The 20,093-nt window shown below is 45.4% G+C and overlaps 1 protein-coding gene across 7 annotated transcripts in view; it reads right to left on the bottom strand.

The window, feature by feature from the left end:
* The window catches only part of RBM33 (RNA binding motif protein 33), a 193,186-nt gene that overhangs the window by 96,973 nt on the left and 76,120 nt on the right, over positions 1-20,093 (bottom strand). For 6 of the 7 annotated variants that reach the window (XR_012233418.1, XM_073581585.1, XM_073581582.1 and 3 more), the window contains exons 8-11: positions 13,316-13,500; positions 9,215-9,422; positions 7,441-7,499; positions 2,314-2,458 (exon numbers count right to left, since the gene is read on the bottom strand). Coding sequence is in view for 6 of the 7 variants with exons in the window: in XM_073581585.1 (XP_073437686.1) it covers positions 2,314-2,458; positions 7,441-7,499; positions 9,215-9,422; positions 13,316-13,500 (597 nt within the window). In the remaining variant the exon portion in view is untranslated. The remainder of the gene's footprint in view (positions 1-2,313; positions 2,459-7,440; positions 7,500-9,214; positions 9,423-13,315; positions 13,501-20,093) is intronic. The other variant, XM_073581583.1, reaches the window with a different exon arrangement.

The following is a 20,093-nucleotide window of genomic DNA, read 5'->3' as shown; positions in this document are numbered from 1 at the left end:
AACGAAACCTCCTCATCTGAGGGTTTCGCAGGGGAGTCTGTGATCTCGAAAGTATGGTTAATCGCTGCAATGAGGTTCTGTACCGTAACCTTCATGTCCGCGTCATGGTCTGAATCCAGCTCTAAAATCTTTTCGGATGGCGCATCCGAGAACGCTTCGCCTGACTCAGATGAGGAGGCACGGGAAGGAGACTGCTGGGACGGACTACGTGGTGAGTTGGGGCGAGGAGAGGATTCCAGCCGGAGATCCTGCCTGGGCCTTTTGCGGCTCGTGCCAGCTGGCTCAGATGGAACCTCTTGTGACCTGCTGGATCGTGCAGAAGTGTCCAAGGGCAACTTATCAAGAACGGCCACCAAGGACTGAGACACCTTGGTGAGATCCGCCACTGATTTAGATAGGGAAGAAGCCCAGTCAGGAATGGGGGATTCACTCTCATGCGGAGCAATAGGTGGCTCCTGAGCGGCGGGCTGAATGGGATTGCTGCAGTCAAGGCAGAGGGGAGTGGACTGACCTGAGGGAAGTTTGCGTTTGCAAGAAGAACATGCAAAAAACTTTACTAGAGTACAAGTGGAAGAAGGGGGACGAGCCCGATCAGGCAGAGTTAGACATAATGAGGAAACAGTCACTGGAGGAGTGCCGGAAGGTTAGGGGACAGGAGGCAGAGGAGGGTGTCAGTCTGCAGAGCAGAGCCTACTCGCGGTCCAGTGTCCTGTAGATGCTTCCAGCAAACGTTTGCTGTGTCCCCCAATGCTGCACCACTCGTTTGGATCTGCGGAGCCCCCGATGGGGAAGGAGACGGAGTCCGGCTGACAGGCAGAAAAAATGGCGGCCGCCTGAGAAGAGCAGGGTAGAAAAGCGCGCGCTTCCTTGAGGAGACAGGGAGAAGGAAGGGGCGGGCTGACCGCAGTAAGGAGGCGGAAGATGGCGCCACCCGCTGCCTATAGGCAGTCTAGGGGGATGAACACCGCCCCCGGAGCGCAGAGACAGAGGAAGAGAGTGGTGGGCGGGCCTAGAACGGCCGGGAGAGAAGCCCGACTGAGGAAGAAGTTGGGGGGCATGGCCGCGACGCCGAAGTAGGCCCAAACTGAAGCCGGGGCCTGTAGTAAATGCGGCGGCCGCCGGGAAGCGCGGGGCGGCACGGAAACAGCGCCGCACTGCCGCGGCGATCGCTCCTCAATGGAGCCATGACTAGCCCGGCTGCCAACCATCGCTGAAGTAAGTGCAGCTGGGGAGGAGGGGGAGATGGAGGCCTGATTGCAGCCCAGCTGCTGAAAAGTACTGAGATAAGTGCAGCCGGGGAATTCAGGGAAAGGAAGAGGCTGCTGAGGGCTCAGGGTCCTATACTTACCCTCTAGTCTTGCCGCTGTTCAATGTCTTCTGGTACCTGTGGAGAGATGTACCTCTATCATGCAGCTGAAGGATGTTCGTGTCTCTTCCGGACCGACAGGCTCTGGTGGGCGAGTGGGTGGGAGACGGGGACCAGTTGGATCGCCTGACACGCGTCCGTGCTCGGGCTCTTGGTCCTTCCGTGGAGAGCTATGAGGATATGGGGTGGCAGTACACGTCGTACTCATAGCCTCCTTGTGGGACTACAGATGTTACCGTTCACTCTGCATCCCTCCGCAAAACCTGAAAAGAAAACGACGCACACTGAGGTAGATATGGGTCTAATAAAAGACCCGTGTCCACTTCCTACTGACACTAAGCTAAATTGAAGAAATGAGTGCCGGTCGGTGGGGTGTATACTGCGGAGGAGCTAACCTTTTTCTATACATAGTGTCAGCCTCCTAGTGGCAGCAGCATACACCCCATGGTTTCTGTGTCCCCCAATGAAGCGATAGAGAAATATAGGGTACGCTGATCGCATGCAGCGTCATGCGATCAGAGGAGGAGCTGACCGGAGGGGGCGCGGCCGGGTCTTAGTGGCGGCCCTGCGCTGCGCCCAGAAACGCTAGTCTGAAACTAGCCTTACTGCCCAGAATCCACCCTTTGGTCCAGCTCTGCAGATCTCAGTCTCCGCCAGACCAGAAGAGGTGACCTAACCAATGAGGCCACTGATTGGCTGCAAAGTCAGGTGGATAATGGTTAGGAAAGTATTTGTTCCGGTTGGGAGGAGACGCAGAGCTGGAACGAAGGGCAGGGTTAATCAATATAGAAAGCGGTTTGAAGCTTTAGATGGTAGTACACTTGGCCAATATATTTGGTCACCTTCTTCTAAAAGTATACATAAATATTTATAATGATCTCACAAATTATATACGGAGGCACATTCTGAATAATCTAAGAAGAAAAAAAACTAGTGAAATGGTTGACCTCCAATGAAGAATGGTTCTCGTTCAGGCTGTGGTGGTGGTGGTGGTGGGGGCGGAGGTGGATTCCTCCATGGTTCCTGCAGCCTTGGCGGCTGATTGAAGTTACCCGGCACGGGATTTGACGCAGGCTGAAACTCCGGCATGCCCTTTTGAAACAAATAATAGCATTCTTAAGGCTAAAAGAACATACAGATAAAACAAGTAAAAAAACTTGAAGTTCACAAAAAAATACTTCTGGAACAAAAATACGAAAAGCAACTTCAGTCCAAGTCATCAACAAATGGCTAATTTAATGGGGAAAAAAGTCTTAAGAAATCGACAAATTCCTCATTAAAGAAGGCTTTTGGCTTCATAATATGCCAACCATCCCACCACCTCAATAATAGGAGATAAGCCCTAATCCTTTTATAGAATTACACTCTATTTTTCTGGCTCTTTTATCCCCTTAAATATCCGTCTAGTTAAGAAATTAACATTCTCTCGCACACAATCACGACACAAATTATACTTTACATTTCCACATCTCTTGTTAATTACATGATGCTATCTGAAGTAATCTATTCAAGGCCTGCCGATAACTTGGCCTACCAGTGAAAAGAATGGAAACTTAGCATAAATTGCTTCGCACACAGTTAATCTTAAAGAGAAAACCAGAAAAAAAAAAAAGGAAATCTAACAGCTATTATGAGACTTATCAGTTTTATAGGAAGGGTCACTTCTACTTTCATAGGACTAATTAAATGTGTTAAAGTCTTTGTAACTTAATGAATCTTTCAATAAATTATTTCCAACGTCTACAACATGTTTTCATTTATTAATTTTGCTCCGTATGCAGGCGTCCTATTAGAATACTAATGATGGTTAAACAGGGTCAGACAGACAATTGAGAACGGGGCTGAGAGATTAATGACCAATATAGCCGGCTATGCAAATTCAATTCTGTATTTGGAGAATTAAACACTTTTTAAAAAGTATTTGCTCTTTAACTGTGTTAACGATACGTCTTCTGCAGGCCCTTATGGGATCTATTAGTGGGAAAAGCAAATCAGAACACAGGAATGCTATCTTCAATAGAAAATTGGACTGTGTCCTGATATTAAAGGGAATCTGTCACCTATTTTTTCGACTATCAGCTGCCGGCACCGCCATCAGGGGCTTATCAACAGCATTCTGTAATGCTGTAGATAAGCCCCCGATGTAACCTGAAAGAGAAGAAAAACGAGTTATATTATACTCACCCAGGGGCGGTCCGGGTCCAGTTTTGGTCCGATGGGTGTCGCGGTCCGGCGCCTCCCATCTATTATCGGTGACGGCCTCTTCTTTGCTTCCCGTCACAGCTCCGGACCTCTCTGACCTTTCCTGGCGCCGTGCGCACTGCAGTACTCTGCTCTGCCCTCAACAGGGCAGAGCAGTGCACCTGCACCGGAGCCGCGACGAGAAGCAAAGAAGAGGCCGTCACCGCTAGAAGATGGGAGGCGCTAGACCGGACCGCGACACCCATCGGACCAAAACCGGACCTGGACCACCCCTGGGTGAGTATAGTATAATTAGTTTTTCTTCTCTTTCAGGAATCCTGTAGATAAGCCCCTGATGGCGGTGTCGGCAGCTGATAGTCGAAAAAATAGGTGACAGATTCCCTTTAAAGGGATGGCCTCCTATCAATATTATGACAAACCCTCCATTTAATATTTTAGAACTGGAAAAGGTTTGTACATCACTGAAAGTACCTACAGGATGGGGGGATGACTGTTTCAGACCCCCACCAATCCTGAGAACAGAATGGAGCATTGTTTGGTCACGTGTACTACCAATCTATTCTCTCTCTATGGTAGTTAACCCCAAGCATTCTTACGTCGAGGGCCACATTTAGGGCCGAGAGACACAATTGTGAGACACATCCAAAGCCCCCAAATAGTGACATTCAGCTCATGCCTCCCCCACAGTACTGACACTCAGAGTCCCCAATACCAGTATAACAACAGCCAAACGTCTCCTACAGAAAACACCCCAAGGAAGTAAATTTGCATTTATGGGTTCCCACCTTACCCTCCTTTGATATTCATGAATTAATCACCACTTTTACTGTCCTATGTCCAGCTTAGCACTTAATTTCTCTCTCCACACCTAAAGAAAGTATGAGAGCATACTGATCTGCTCTTCTATGTGGGGCTACTTACAAAAGTCACCATCTGGAGACCTTTTCTTAATACCTTCTGGGTAAACTGGTGGTGCCAATGCACCAAACTGGCAGAAAGCTGCGAGCCACATGTGGCTCCCGAGGCACAGGTTGGAGATCCCAGCTTTATGGAAAGGCTGGAAAAATCAGTACTTTCCACAAGGCTTACACTGTGATTACCTTGAACACAACACTAACAACATTGTGATATCCTGATCCTTCCTACAGATCTCATTAGGACATTAAAAATAAATGCCTTAGAAAGCATTTTTAGTGGAAAAGTGGCAGACACACTTCTGTATTAAAGGTTTCCAAACAAAAAGCAGAAAAGCATAAAACAGCATGGTGAATGCAGCCTTATTTAGATGAGCCAACGGCTGAAGGGAATTCATTGATATGATTAAATGTGATGGTATGATAATGTATGGTAATTGTAATTAATCAGAGGCCCACCAGCAAGTGGAGGATGTGCAGCATTATGTAAGCTGCATCCTAAGCTGCATCCCGCCTGTAGCAGCCTGACTAGATCTGACAGCTGGACCCATCTCCTGCTGCATCTGCTCGGCGGCACTTACACATCGGATATGACAAAATGTCCACTGCTACTTCTCCACTTCAGCACCCATTAATATTAAGATATACGTGTGTGGAAACAGTAGGTGTCCAAAAATGAAAACTTCATGCTGAATCCGATAGAGGACATGACACACGGCTTATTCTATCATGCACATAGCCAGGCTGGGACAGCAGCTTCATTGAGGCATAATTTCCATGAAATGCCACGTAAAGCTTTGAGCATGAAAGGTCAGCCCCTGCCACCTGATACCATGGCCCCCGTACAGCACGTGACAAGCCTTGGACTTGCCAACTTCTATATCCCAGAGGAAACAATCTTACAAAACAAAAAGGAACCCATAGATATCAGACTAAAGTTGTCCGAACCCGCCAGTATCAGCAGGTTCGGTCAACAGTCTAAGAAATATAGGGGCGGCTGTACTCTTACCAATAGACGAGCTCCGGAGAGAAAAGGAGAGCATCTGGTATGTCAGGGACTGCTGTTATTTGGTGGCTGTACAGAGGATTGTGGTACCTGCTCTCTCTGAGAAAATATGGACGCTCATCCGAGCCAAGTGTTCCAGAGTATATGGGATTCAGGAGAGACCGCCATCAGCTGATCAACTGGCTGACAGTTATCTAATGTATATAGGGGTCTTAAGACACCAATTCATCAAAACTAGAGTTTTGTACACAAGTCTTGAAGATGAAGGTGCCCGTTAATAAATCTGTCACCATCGTAAGAAATGTACTTCAGTAAGGGAACACAGTACTTTTGTGTCATACCACACACTTTTTTTTTTTTTTTTAGATAATCATGATGAATTTAGTTAGCAGCGCTGACATCCGGCACCCCACCACTCAGCTGTGTGCAGCGCTGACATCCAGCACCCCACCACTCAGCTGTGTGCAGCGCTGACATCCGGCACCCCACCACTCAGCTGTGTGCATCGCTGATATCCGGCACCCCACCACTCAGCTGTGCGCATCGCTGACATTCGGCACCCCACCACTCAGATGTGCGCATCGCTGACATTCGGCACCCCACCACTCAGCTGTGCGCATCGCTGACATTCGGCACCCCACCACTCAGCTGTGCGCAGCGCTGACATCCGGCACCCCACCACTCAGCTGTGTGCAGCGCTGACATCCGGCACCCCACCACTCAGCTGTGTGCAGCGCTGACATCCGTCACCCAACCACTCAGCTGTGTGCAGCGCTGACATCCGGCACCCCGCCACTCAGCTGTGTGCAGCGCTGACATCCGGCACCCCGCCACTCAGCTGTGTGCAGCGCTCACATCCGGCACCCCACCACTGAGCTGTGTGCATCGCTGACATCCGGCATCCCACCACTCAGCTGTGTGCAGCGCTGACATCCGGCACCCCACCACTCAGCTATGTGCAGCGCTGACATCCGGCACCCCACCTCTCATCTGTGTGCAGCGCCCAAAGTTAGCACTTCTAAAAATGTAGTCAGAAAAGCACAGTGCCATACACTGTATATGGCCGGTCTCTGGTACTGAAGTGAATGGGAGCTGAGCCGCAGTGCCCAGGAATATCTACTAGACAGCGTCCAGAGCTACGCTGTCGTGCTCCGTATACATCCAGCCACAGTCACAGTAGCTTAGTGAGGGGTCTGGGAGTCTGCACTAATCTGATACTGATAAGCTAAGGAAAGGTAATCAATATATGTCATGGACATACAGAAGCTATGACTAGAGGAAATCAGAAATAACACTGGTGATATAAATCATATGTCCCGTTCATAGTACGGCTCTTACCAGGAGGCAGACTTCAGGCTACTTGCCTAGCAGAAAACCAATATAACCCTTCGTAAATTGAAGCTGGCAATGGTACGAGAACTCCCCACAGGCAGGTTTTGCTAAGGAAAATTGACTGCTGACTACACATTGACACTAGAGATGGCATGCGACGCTTGCCCAAACAAAAATGGTGATAATTCTGCCAGCTTTTCAGAAAATATGTCATATTTCCAAATGTGTCCATTACCGACTGCTCTAGCACTTTACCCGTTTTAAGAGGTTGAAAATCAAAAGCAGCTTTGCCATTATCATTAGAAATCAGTCCAAGTTCAACCTACAAATTCTCCAATGAATCGCTGAGGTCACCAAACGGCAGAAAATTATTCAGCACAAGCTGCCACGTTTCACACATGATGAAGCCATTACATTATGCCAACAGGTAGGCACATTACTGCGGGCAGCAGGTATTGTTCCTTTGAAATTCAGTTTTAGCACGTCATGTGAACAAATTATATTTCCTATGAAAGATGAAAAAGCAAAACCACAGACAGATGTAAAAAGTACAACAATCATAAAAAGAGGAACATAAAAGAGCGTGCACGGTCAAATATGAGGACACGACGGGTACTCACGGGAAACCTTGGTGGCCCCACTGGCAAGCGAGGCTGGTTTGGGACAGGCAGAAGGGGAACTGCAATGGGAAAAAAAAAAATAAAAATAAATCACATCAATTTTCAGTCTAATGGTCACTGGATGCTCACATTTTCTATGACCTAATTAAATCAGCTCTGAGGCTTAAGATAGATTGATGTTAATGAAACTGACCAGTTAATTTCCTTCTTCACAAAAAGGAAAAAAAAAAAGCTATTCTAATTTAGGCAAAAGTATATTATTAATAGATTTCTCTATTAAAGGAGGTTTTCTGGTTCTTTAAAATTGATCTTCAATGTTAAAATACATGGATGGATGCCTAGTATTTTTAGTACTTCATAGGACAAACCACTTGATAGAAGCCCTGCTGTCCCACTTCCCCTGCGAAAGTCAGCCTGTGCAGGGTTAATGGGCAACCAGCGATTCGATGGGCATTTTCCAGATCACGCATCGTGCCTTTGTACAGTACAGAACAAGACCAGCGCATGCATAAAAGGTGAACAGGCTGTGTGGAGGATGTAGGAGAAGTGATCCACGTTAATCAAGGCAGGAGAGGCAGCGACTACAGGCACAGAGGAGGCGCAAACGCATGGACTGTAGACGCCCACTGGGCAAACAGCGTTGGAATATTATATACGGCATTTTCGAAAATATGTGGGACAGCTCAGTTCATGCCAAGTGGTGAAGAGGGCTGAAAGGTGGTGGACATGGTCTATTAAAAAAAAAAAAAAAAAAAACACAACCTGATGACAGGTGCCACTTTATAAAAGAAAACAACGTAAAACTCGCCGGCACAGATGCTGAGAGTTGGGCTCCATCAATCTAATACTGATGATGATTCCATAGGAATAAAAAGGTGAAAGGACGTCTGGCACATATTTCGAGAACATAAATGTAGACAGGACAGCTCAGCTCTGTTTTGACCAGAGGGTCTTGGGTCTTAATCATAGTAGCCATGATTTAAGACTCTCTGGTTGAAATGTGTTGATTTTGCTGCCTGAGCTATCCGGTCTTTATTTATGTTCCTGATATAAACCTGTAGATTTTTGTCCACATGCGGAGTGCCAGATATCCTTTCACCGTGAATGTCGGTCAGGCTCATGTGTCCATGTACCTGTATGAGGAATACACTGCAAGACTGGGAAGCTGGAATCACCGCTCCCTACGATCTCAGAGGAATGGTTAGCGATTATAAGAACAAAACAAAGACAAAACTGGAAATCTCTAAGTTGTCTAGAAAAGAATTTAAACAGCCCCAGAGTTCACCATTAGTACCTACCTGCACCTTCGTCCTCTCCTGCACAGCATGCCATTCATTTTCTCCGACATGGGAGCTATAAGTTACATATTCACTAGAGGGCGCTTACTTGTACCATTTAAGTGCTGCCCTGACCTCTATGATCAGTGCCAGAAAAGAGGATGGAGCTGCCGTCCAATGATCAGAGGAACTGTACGGCTGTAACTTGCTGAGCCATAGGAATGCAGACAAGTAAAAAATGTTTTCCCAATAGTTGCGGTTTGCAAAGAACGGGGCCATGATGCATGTTATGTCCCCATATTCTAAATAGATATTGCTCTGACAACATATAAAGTACCTTCATAAATAGATCTTCCAAATTTTCCATTAATGGGGGACATTTAATTTTTTACGAAAACTAGATTTTTGTATTTTATAGTAACACAGTGGCAATGCACATGCTCCAATCTATCCAGAACATAAGCACCAATGACAAAACAGTCAGAAGTAATCCGTACCTTGGACTGGTGCCACATTTCCCTTAAAATGTGGATTAATATGAATATTTTTAGGCTGTTGGGGTGGTGTTGCCAAGAGAGAATTACTCCCCGCCCTGGATTTTTCCAGGGGTGACGGCAGCCTTTCGGATGATTGATTCCTAGATCGTGGCATTGGCAGAAGAGGCTGTATAGGCTGATGATGCTGGAACAGACTGCGAATCGGCTGCTGGGGAGAATCAGAACAGGAAAGCATTCAGTAACACTGCATACAGGCAACTACCCAACGAGCCTGAAACTGAGCGGCCAATCACACAAACAATAAGACATTGCCAAATGGACTTTTTTTTTTTTTTTACTTTTGAGCTTAATTTTTTCCTCCCTTTCTTTTCATAGGTGCAGCATTTTTATTTTCCTGGTGACGTAGGCTTACGTACAAGAGCTCATTTTCTGCAGGACAAGTTGTAGTTTTGACCATATAAATGCCAGGGGCAGTGAAAGTGGGGAAAAATAAAAAAAAAAATGCAATTCCGCCATGGTTCTTTTGAGTTTTGTTTTTATGACATTCATTATATAGTACAAATGGCCTGGTAACAAATCTTCCGGGCAGTACGGTTATACCAGACTTGTAGGCTTTTCTTTTACTAGCCCCTTAACGCCCCACAACAGATATGTCTATCAGAGCAGATGTAGGTGTGTGGAGTTGGCCCAGGAGCTGAATTACTGGCCAAGATAGCCAGCATCTGTGCCCAAGTCATTCCAATGGCTTTTAACCAACAGAGCAGAGAGTGGCATTTAGGCTATGTGCACACGATGCAGATTTCCAGCGGATCTGCAGCGGATTTTACAGCGCAGAAATGCTGCATATCCGCGTTGTGATGTACAGTAGCATGTAAATCAATTGAAAAAAAAAACCGCTGTGCAGACGCTGCAGATTTTTTCCGCGCGGTTTTCTTGTGGTACAAAATATGCAGCATGTCACTTCTTTTGTGCGGTTTTCCACCTGCTCCATTCTCCAAATCCGCAGGGAAAAAACGCACAAAAACCGCAATAAAAAAGGAAGAAATCCGCAGGAAAAATGCAGGTCATTTGACCTGCGGATTTCTTCAATTCTGTGCGCAAAAATCCGCAGGTCTAAAAAAGTACGTGTGCACTTAGCCTTAAAGGGAATCTATCGGCAGGTTTTTGATACCTGATCTGAGAGGATCTTGATGTAGACAAAGAAGTTGAATCAACGATGTATCGCTTAGATTACTGGGTGCAGCTGACACAGCTTCTAGATTTAAAATGAAGCAGAGCTGAGAAAGCTAACCCCGCCCACACCACATCTGACTCCACCCACACCAGGCTCTCTGTGTACAAAGTCCATAGACAGTGAGGTGCTTCGTTGCCGGACTAGTCCGGCAATGCTAATCTCTTAAGCTATGTTCACATGTTGTATTTTTTAAGTTTTTTTTTTAATGCAACTTTTCAGCTGCGTTTTACAGTACCAGCAAAGTATGAGATTTCAGAAATCTCATGCACACAGGTTTGTGTTTTTTTGCCCTCAGTATTTCATGCAATACCTTAGTTTTTACAAAGTGCTGCAAGTGACTTTTCAGCATTTTTTTTCAACATTTTCACCCAATGAAAGCAATGAGTAGTGCAAAAAAAAAAAAATGCTGAAAAAACACAGGTATCATTTTTTGATGCCAAAACCTGATGAAGTTGAATCAGATTAATTTTTATGCACTAAGCTTAATCAGCATGCACAAGAGACAAATGTACCCGACAAAAATGTAGGAAAAAAACGCAACAAAAACTAAGCATAACCTGATTTTTTTAAGCAAGTTTCTTCTGCCAAGAGAGCAGTTTTTGCCCGCGGGAAAAAACCACATCAAAAACGCAACGCGTGAACATAGCCTTAGTAATAAATCCTTCACAGTTAGTGAACAACAGCACACACTTTGACAAGTGACACATCCCTGAATTTGGTGTTTCAGCCTCCATCTCCTGCTGTCTTCAGATTATAAAGCAAAAACCCAGACAGATTCCCTTTAAATGTTAGCCGACGTTCACACGTATCAGCCTCCATCGGATCCCAGAAGTTAACTCCTTTTAATCCACCCCACATTGAAAACAAAAAAAATGTAAAGAAATATCAAAGCCTCAGAAATGTGTTTTTCAGGCCCCACACTTAGAAAAAAAAAAAAAGAAAAACAAATACAAAGAGAAGCAATCAAGAGACTGTACCTACGCCAAAGTAGTATCAATAAAAATGTAGACCTCGCACGGTTATCGGCAGAAAAATAAAAACATTAAGGAACTCGGAAGAAAAAAAAGAAAGTAAATTTAATATATTTGAAACAAAACATCTGTGCAAAGGTTCCCTTGCCAGTAAAGCGATAGCATTAAGGTGAATGGGGGGGGGGGACCTACGGTTAATTCATTGAAAAAAAGCTAGTGAATAATATACTGTATGAGTCTATAGTGTGTAGGAATAGAGGATGCCCACAAAAATTAAACAGAATTTGGGAGAAGCGGTGTGAATCACCTCTGACGCACCTATATCCCAATGCTTTAACTTCCTTAATTTCACGTTATGTACCCTGCTGGGTTCCGGGTTTCCAACACACGAGATAAGATTCCTGATACCAATGAACAATAAGTGTATTGCTATTTCTAACCTCTAAATCATTAAGATTTTCATTTTGATAAGCTGTTTATTTGTCCTAATAATCGGACGAGTGCAGTGTTCTAAAGACTCAAAATATATAGTTAAGCATTAATATATTCTAATAAGTTACAGTGCTACATGCCACTTAATATATGATGGAATATTTGTAATGGTATCCTGAAAACATATCTGTTACTATTGGTAACATAATTCGATGCCTTTTTCATATGTTGAGAGAAGAGTTTAATTTTTACAGTTTGGGATCTTATTTTATTTTTTCTTTACGTTGTTGAAGGTTAATTCATTTTATATTTTGACATGCCAATACCAAATATGCTTATTTCATTATTTTTAACAGAAAGGGGTGAAAGAAAGCCAATTCAATTTTATATACTGTAGTTTTTAAAAGGAATCTGTCAGCAGATTTTTGCTTTGTAATATGAGAGCAGAGCACCATAGACCCCAATTCCAGCAATGTGTCACTTACTGAACTGTGTTTTGCTGTTTCAATACAATTAGTAATTTATTGGCAGATGATTGTCGCAAGAAGAAAACTGGCCTTTGAGTCCAATCGCTCCCACAGCACTGATTAACAGCTTTCGATCACCATAGAGTGTACACAGAGAGACGTGGTGTGGTTAGGATTTTACAGGGCTCAGCATTCTGAGCTCTGCTAGATCTGCACCAGAGAAATCTGTGACTAACAACTGCAGCATCCAGTAACCTACCGTAAGTGATACATTGCTGGAATCAGGATCTCTGTCCCTACATCATGCTGCTATCAGATTACATAGCAAAAACCTGCTGACAGATTGCTTTTAAACTTCTTATTTTTTAGTCCTGACTTGTTCTGTATACTGCAATGCTATTGTTTTGCAATATGTAGTGAAAATGGTGTTACTGCCATGCCAAACCGTCTGAGACCAAGGCCTGCACTGCTATTAAATGCATAGGTGAGCGTCTGCCGTCAATGATCTGCTAGTCTACAGTATACGCCCAATGTGAAAGCATCTCTCAGGACTGTGTAAGCAGCATTTAAATGATTAAGCAGAAGAGAGAGAAGCTTTGCTCCGGTTGCTGCTGTTACATGAAGATGTTGTAGATCACTGGCAACATCTGCCAGATATGGTGCTGGCTCGGCTCCTGTGCCTGCTCTATACAATCGGCAATTGACAACTACATTACAAGTTGGGAACGAGTTTACAAAATAAACAAAAGCAATGCAGAAATTAAAAAGAACTGCCGCTTTTAAAGGTTTATTTAAATACAGTGAATCTCTTTACTACTGAAGCAGCCAGCTATTTCACATGCAGCAGAATGGGTTATATAGTATTTATATGGCCACTGCTTGCATAAGGCTTATGGAAAGAAGGCGTCCTGCAGGAGACTCATCTCCCCTTTAACAGCCCCCTGATGCCCAGAACGTGAGAACAGAATCCATAAATACCCGTAAGGTTAACATTTACCCCTTGGTTATGACGATCTCTCAGGTTTCGTCGGTCTATGTCATTTCTTTGGTCTCCCATGCCACGGGACATGCCATGATTGCCCCCTCGCCTGCCACCTCTTCTGCCGCCATAACGCCCTAATTTGCGCTGGCGTTCCATCTCTTCAAACTCCATTAGGGAAGCCTTGGCTTCTTCAGAGAGTTCTGTAATGTGCAAGCAAACAAGGTTAGTAAGGGAGAAGCTCACAGATCATAAGACCTTATTCTCATGCTTGGGATGGGATTCAAAAGGCAAAACATCCAAAATGCACTATAGGAACACAGCCAATCAAAATAAAACAAACTTTTTCTTTCACAGACATTCATGTTAAAGACATTCTTAGAACAGGCTATCAATATGAGATTAGTGTGGGGCCGACTCTGCATCCCTCTTTATTATATACTAGGTTACAGCTGTGCCTGGCAGAGCAGTTCAGCACCATTAACTTCAATAGGACAGAGCTGCAAATAGCTGCAGTACCTGCCACAGCTACTATAGAACGTATGGTGCTGTGCGAGAAAAGCAGTGAAGGGGCACAGCAATCGCCCTCCAGAAATTGGTGGGGACAGGGTCGGCTCCAGGTTTTCGTGGGCCCCGGGCAAAAGAGTCTCAGTGGGCCACTTTAACACATAACACAATTCATGATGCACATATACAGCAGAGAAATATAGATATAGTAGAATGCCAAAGAGGGGGGAGGGGTTCAAAAGTTTTCATTTTATACCTGACAGTATAGTCCTCCATATAATATTATGGCTACCATATATTGCTCCATACAGAATAATGGACTCCATATAATGATCCAAACAGAATAAAGGGCCCCATAAAATGCTCCATACAGATTAATGGGCCCCATATATTGCTCCATACAGAAAAGGCCCTATATAATGCTTCATACAGAATAGTGGACCCCATATAAAGCTTCATATAGAATAATAGGCCCAATATAATGCTTCACACAGAATAATGGGCCCCATATTATGATCCACACATAATGGTCCCCATATATTGTTCCATACATAATAGGCCCCATATATTGACCCATAGAGTATGTGCCACATATTTTGCTCCACACAGAATGGCCCCATATAATTCAATAGACAGAATAGGCCCCATTTAATGTTCCATTCCATATAGTAATAAAATATTAATAAAAAAATGAAACACTCACCCCTCCTCACTGGATGCTGGTCTTGACTCCTCATGAACCAGGGAACTGAGCAAGCGGGGGAGGGGGGGGGGGGGGGGGAGTCACTTGTGGGCCCTGGCACCAAGATCCTCTGACTCATGGGGACCACATGGGCATGTGCCACCCACCACCCCCGCTTACTCAGGGCCCCTTCACTTGCCCGGATGGTGAGGCCGGCCCTGGGTAGAGACGCAGTGAAGTCATACTACCACTGATCTGATATTGATGGCCTAGAAAGATTTGTGGAACTCACCATAAAATCTATTTCTCAGTAGTTTTCATTGGGGGACACAGAACTATGGGATAGTCAGCTGCCACAAGGAGGCTGACTGTTATTACATTATAAATGAAAATTTAGCAGTTGGGAAAGCAAAAAATAAAAAAAATGCGGTCAGGATCGCTGGTGCATCGCTAAGTGGTCGCTAGTGAGCTGCCACACAGGCAGCTCTCACCAGCAACATCGCAGGGGTCGGGGGTCGCTACTTACCTGTCAGACGAGGTGATCCTGACGTCCTCCCGTCCGCGTCCAGGCGTAGCTTGTCAGCACCAGCAGGAAGCCCAGCAGGAAGCTGACGACGAGAAACGGTCCAGGACGTTCTCGCGCGATCAGCGATAACCAGCGGGGGAGCGGTCGGAGGTAAGTATCAGACATAGCGATATTGCTAGCGATATCGCTTAGTGTGACAGGCCCTTTATGCTATTCAGTATCCTATGGGGCCTCTGGGAGACAATGGCACTTGCTGTAGATATGCTAATTATGTTTGCTGTTAGTGACCCTGCACATAGTTGCACCTTGGTCTCTTTGTAATACATTTGTCATACATGTGGTTGTGTATTTTTGTCTATGGATTTTTATACAGTATTTTGCAAGTACCAATAAATAATGATGGAATTTTATAGGTGGATATAGACTCCTTTCTTTCTTTGTTTGTTTCTATATACATTGGAGTTTTCCATGGGCTAATGCCCGTAGGTGGTGTTCAGTACTAAGCATTCACTGCTGTTTGTGATGATTTCTGCTACTGGGATTTTGTATTATCTGCTGACAGCTCGAGAAGTCTGCCACCCAATGGTCCACTCCAGGTATATGAACCACAGAGCTCAGAGGAACCTTGTACTCTGCTCATTTCAGCATCTCTGCCACCTCTAAAGGCCCTTTTACATTTAGCGATGCACCAGCGATCCGACCAGGTCAGGACCGCTGGTGCATCGCTAAATGATCGCTAGTGAGCTTTCATACAGAAAGATCTCACAGCGATGCAGCAGCGATGCAGCAGCGACGCAGCGCAGGATACTCACCTTTCACACACAGCGATCCTGACGTCCTCCCGCCCGCGTCCAGCGTCGCTCGTCTCACACAGCAGGAAGCTGACTACGAGAAATGGAGCCGCCCAATCTCGCGCGATCAGCGATGGACAGCGGGGGAGCCGGTCGGAGGTAAGTATCACACATAGGGATATCGCTAGAAATATCGCTATAACGTCACCAAATCAGTGAGGCTGACTAAGGCTGGCTTCAGTGGTTAGAAGCTGCCACTCGATGTGTAAAACCCCCTTAACATAGCAAACAGTCTCCATGTCCCTGCTTGACTGTTGATCTAGGCCACTGTCGTGGTATTGTCTGACTAGATCATGATGGGCAATCCTAGAATCAGGTGTTGCCAGTGTAGAAGAGCCAGACGGACAGCTCTGAGCTCCGATACTTTGATAAGGAGTCTCTACTGACTGTTCCATGATCCCTGAAGCTACAAGTAGCAGATAAAGGCCCCCATCCACTAAGGCTGGCTTCAGTGGTTAGAAGCTGCCACTCGATAGTGCGGAAAGAGCAACCCTGGATTAATAGGGGCAACGTCAACCAACACATGAGAGACTGGCGACAGCAAAGTGGAAGGAGGACTTGGCAGTTTAGTGGTTGTATCGACCTGTCCCAACAGTAACTACCTCAAACATGGCTACCATCTTCCACAAGACTCATGCAAAACTGTAGAGAGAATGTCTCTCTGGCAGATTCAGAATTTGATCAGAGGATTGCAGCCCTCGTTTCTTCTCTTCTGGGAAGAAGACTGACGCTTGAACTATGTCAAATGTCATCCCTAGAAACCGATGCCGCTGCGTTGGAATTAATGCAGACTTTGTTCTAGATTCACAGGGAAGATTCGGATGAATTGTCTACAGGGAAAAGTGCAAACTCTCCAGATTCTGAGGACAAAAAAGGTGCCTTGACCAGAATATTGACCAGGTAAAATATTATCACCTGAATGTCTATTGAGGAAAGGAACTCCATATTGAAGTGACGCAGCCGCACACATTTGTTCAGCAGGCTTAGATCCAGAATAAGTCGTACTGAACCATCCTTTCTGGGGATGACAAACAAAACAAATTTGGGAAGAACCCTCTGAAGAGTCCTGAAGGAAGAACATGAGATGACTCCTGCTTGAAGCAGGGATGCTATGGCTTGAGAAACGAAATCTGGAAAAAAAAACCAACAATCTAAGAGAAGAGCGACAAATACTATCATGTAGCCAGAAAAGATGACCTCTTTGACAGATAGCCATGCCTTCCAGGAAGAATTCTCAAAAAAGGGCACCACAGATGTTAAATCTTCTACTGCCTCTGAAACCAAAAGGCTTTACATTAGAACTGATGGAACGCTCTGTGGGAGTAGATTTAAAGGATTATCTCCTTGACCTTTGGGAGACTCAGGGTCTGACCTGACTGATAGAATCCTCCTGTGCTGGAAACTGACAAAAGAGGTGGAACTGCAAAGCTCCCCCATCTTCGAAATTAACTTTTGGGACTGTCCTGGGGAAGCAGGGTGCTTCTGAAACCAGTGGCATTAGCAATGATCTATTCTATTATTTCTAAACACTCTTTTTTTCGGTGATTACTTTGTATCTCCGTTCATACTCCACCCACACACAAACAAATGATACACCAATTGAAAGGTAAACTTGCTCCCTTCAGCAACAAAATAGCCAAACAAACCACACATCCACGATATGATCACAAAATACAGTTTAAACATTAATTTTCATGAATGTGCAGTAAGGAAAAATGACCTGCAGGTGGCACCTCAGTACCCCAAAACAAACTACCACAAAGCTGCTTATAGGCATCAAAAACAAATCCAAACATTTGCCTTGGGGTTCTTTCCAGCTTGCTCAAGTGCTTACCCAGCCTATTTCAGGCACATTGCAGGATTGCACACTTCACTGTAGGGGAGTCACATATACAAACACATTTGTATACATGCACTGCTTTTTCGGTAATTACTTCGCCCCACACACACAAATGATACACTAATTGAAAGGTAAACTTGCCCCCTTCAGCAAGAAAAGAGCCAAACAAATCACACATCCAAGATTTTATCACTAAATACAGTTTAAACATTCATTTTCATAAACCTACAGAAAGACACAATGACCTGCAGGTGGCACCTCAACTCGAAGACATTTTTTGGCCTCTAATTATCAAACCAATATATTGTATTACCAATCTACATATATAAATACCTGTCTGTGTTCATCATTTCATGAAATACATTTACATTTGACCAGCTTGCTTTTTCTGAAATTGCCTGCACCCCCAACGACCAAAGTGTGAAAATTTTGCACGGGCCAACCAGTCTTGTCTAATTTAGCACTGAACAAGAATGACCCCTGGAAAGGTAAACCTACCTGTAAAAGCCAAATCTGCTCTACATACTTTGAGCCATAACATACGATGAATGGCCATATAATTGCCTGCCGCCTGGGCACAGCATTCATCCACATCTAATGATGCTGAACATAAATATCTGGTTCGCTCTGATCCGCTAGCTACGCCCCCAGGAAGCAGCTAGAATACTGAGTCATCGGGGCGTGGCCTAGCACCTGATGTGAGCGGTCGGCTTCTGGAGCTCCTCCACTGAGACCGGCAATTATCCTGACGATAGGACCCCTCTGGAGGCTGGTGAATCTCTGGGCGGCTGAGAAGAGACTCAGGAGGTCAGCCCCGACGGGTGAAGTGGTGTGGAGCTGCAGCGATGGTCCGGAGAAGGCAGCAGGACGCCAAGGCAGGAGCGGGGATCCGCACCCAAGATGGCGCCGACAGCGTGGAGGCGGCTGAGAGCGCGGACGCTGCAAATGCCTCTTATGCAAAGAGGCTAGAAGTGGCGGCCAAGCTGGAGAAATATGCCTGGGTGGAGGGAGCACGGCAGGAGATGGATGAAGAGAAGGAGGAACAGGCTGGAGAACGGAGGAATGAGCAAGGAGAAGGCTCTGAGGATGATACGGTACAGGGGGGGCCGGAGGGGGAAGAAGATGGAAGGGGGAATGATGGTGTGGAACAAGAGAATGTGGAGGAGCTGGTTATAGGGGAGCCCACTTTGCGGGACATTTATGAGCTGATCAGATCATGCAAAATTGCGATAACGTTAACTCACAGAGTGGATGGAACTATAGCAGAAGTTACTACAATAAAGCAGACATGGGCAAAATGGATAAGGCTGGTTTCACATTAGCGCTTTTTAAGCGCACGCACGGCCGGGGGTAGCTCCGCCCCCGAGCCGGCTCTCTGCCCGGCGTGCCCGCCCCTTGCTTGTAGCGCCGCCTCCTAGCGGACAGCGGCGCCTGCGATCGGCGCACCCTATCTTTAGCATAGGGTGCGCAGATCGTGCGCAGGCCGTGCGCTAGTTGCACTTTGACCTGCGCTGCGCAGTTTTGACGGTGCGCTGTGCGCGCCAAAATCCGAAAAGTTCAAATTTGGCGCGCACGGCGCACCGTCAAAAGTGCGCAGCGCAGGTCAAAGCGCAACTAGCGCACGATCTGCGCACCCTATGCTAAAGATAGGGTGCGCGGATCGCAGGCGCCGCTGTTCGCTAGGAGGCGGCGCTACAAGCAAGGGGCGGGCACGCCGGGCAGAGCCGGCTCGGGGGCGGAGCTACCCCCGGCCGTGCGTGCGCTTAAAAAGCGCTAATGTGAAACCAGCCTAAGAGAGTGGGAGAGGTGGAGGAGAGAGTGAGTGTGTTGGAAGACCATATCTCTAAAATGCAAAAGGCCCACACTCAGTGTTTGCAAAAATGTGCTGCTCTGATTAATAAAAAAGGGAAATTCCAAGACAGTAGTGCTTATCCTGATTGAATATATTACTTATAGTAAACCAATTTATGCACATCAAATGGACAAATATAGGATGATTCGGAAAACTAAACAAAACAAACTGCGAAAAACCGAACTGATATCCAAAAATATTTTTTTATTAAAACAGATGTATATATGTACACATATATATATATATAAAAGAAAGGGTGGTAATCCCAATACCCGAATGGAGGAATACCGGGAAACAATATGGCATTAATTATAATAAAGTGTCCCCAAATAGAATAATATACTATAATTTAAAATCATGTGTACAACATAGCATAATTGAATCGAATGGTGTAACCACCAATAATGTGTAACAGGTAACAGTACCCAAAAATATGGGCATGTATTATATTGCAAGCTAGTGCTAACATGAAAAAATGTGTATAAATATATAAACGTACAGTTATATGTTACACATTTATATATTGTAAACAACTTGA

The sequence above is a fragment of the Dendrobates tinctorius genome, unplaced genomic scaffold (assembly GCF_039654945.1).
Source record: "Dendrobates tinctorius isolate UK_male_01 unplaced genomic scaffold, ASM3965494v1 ptg000070l, whole genome shotgun sequence".
Lineage (NCBI taxonomy): Eukaryota > Metazoa > Chordata > Amphibia > Anura > Dendrobatidae > Dendrobates > Dendrobates tinctorius.
Note: the sequence above shows the minus strand (reverse complement) of the source record. Positions and strands in the feature narration are given on the sequence as shown.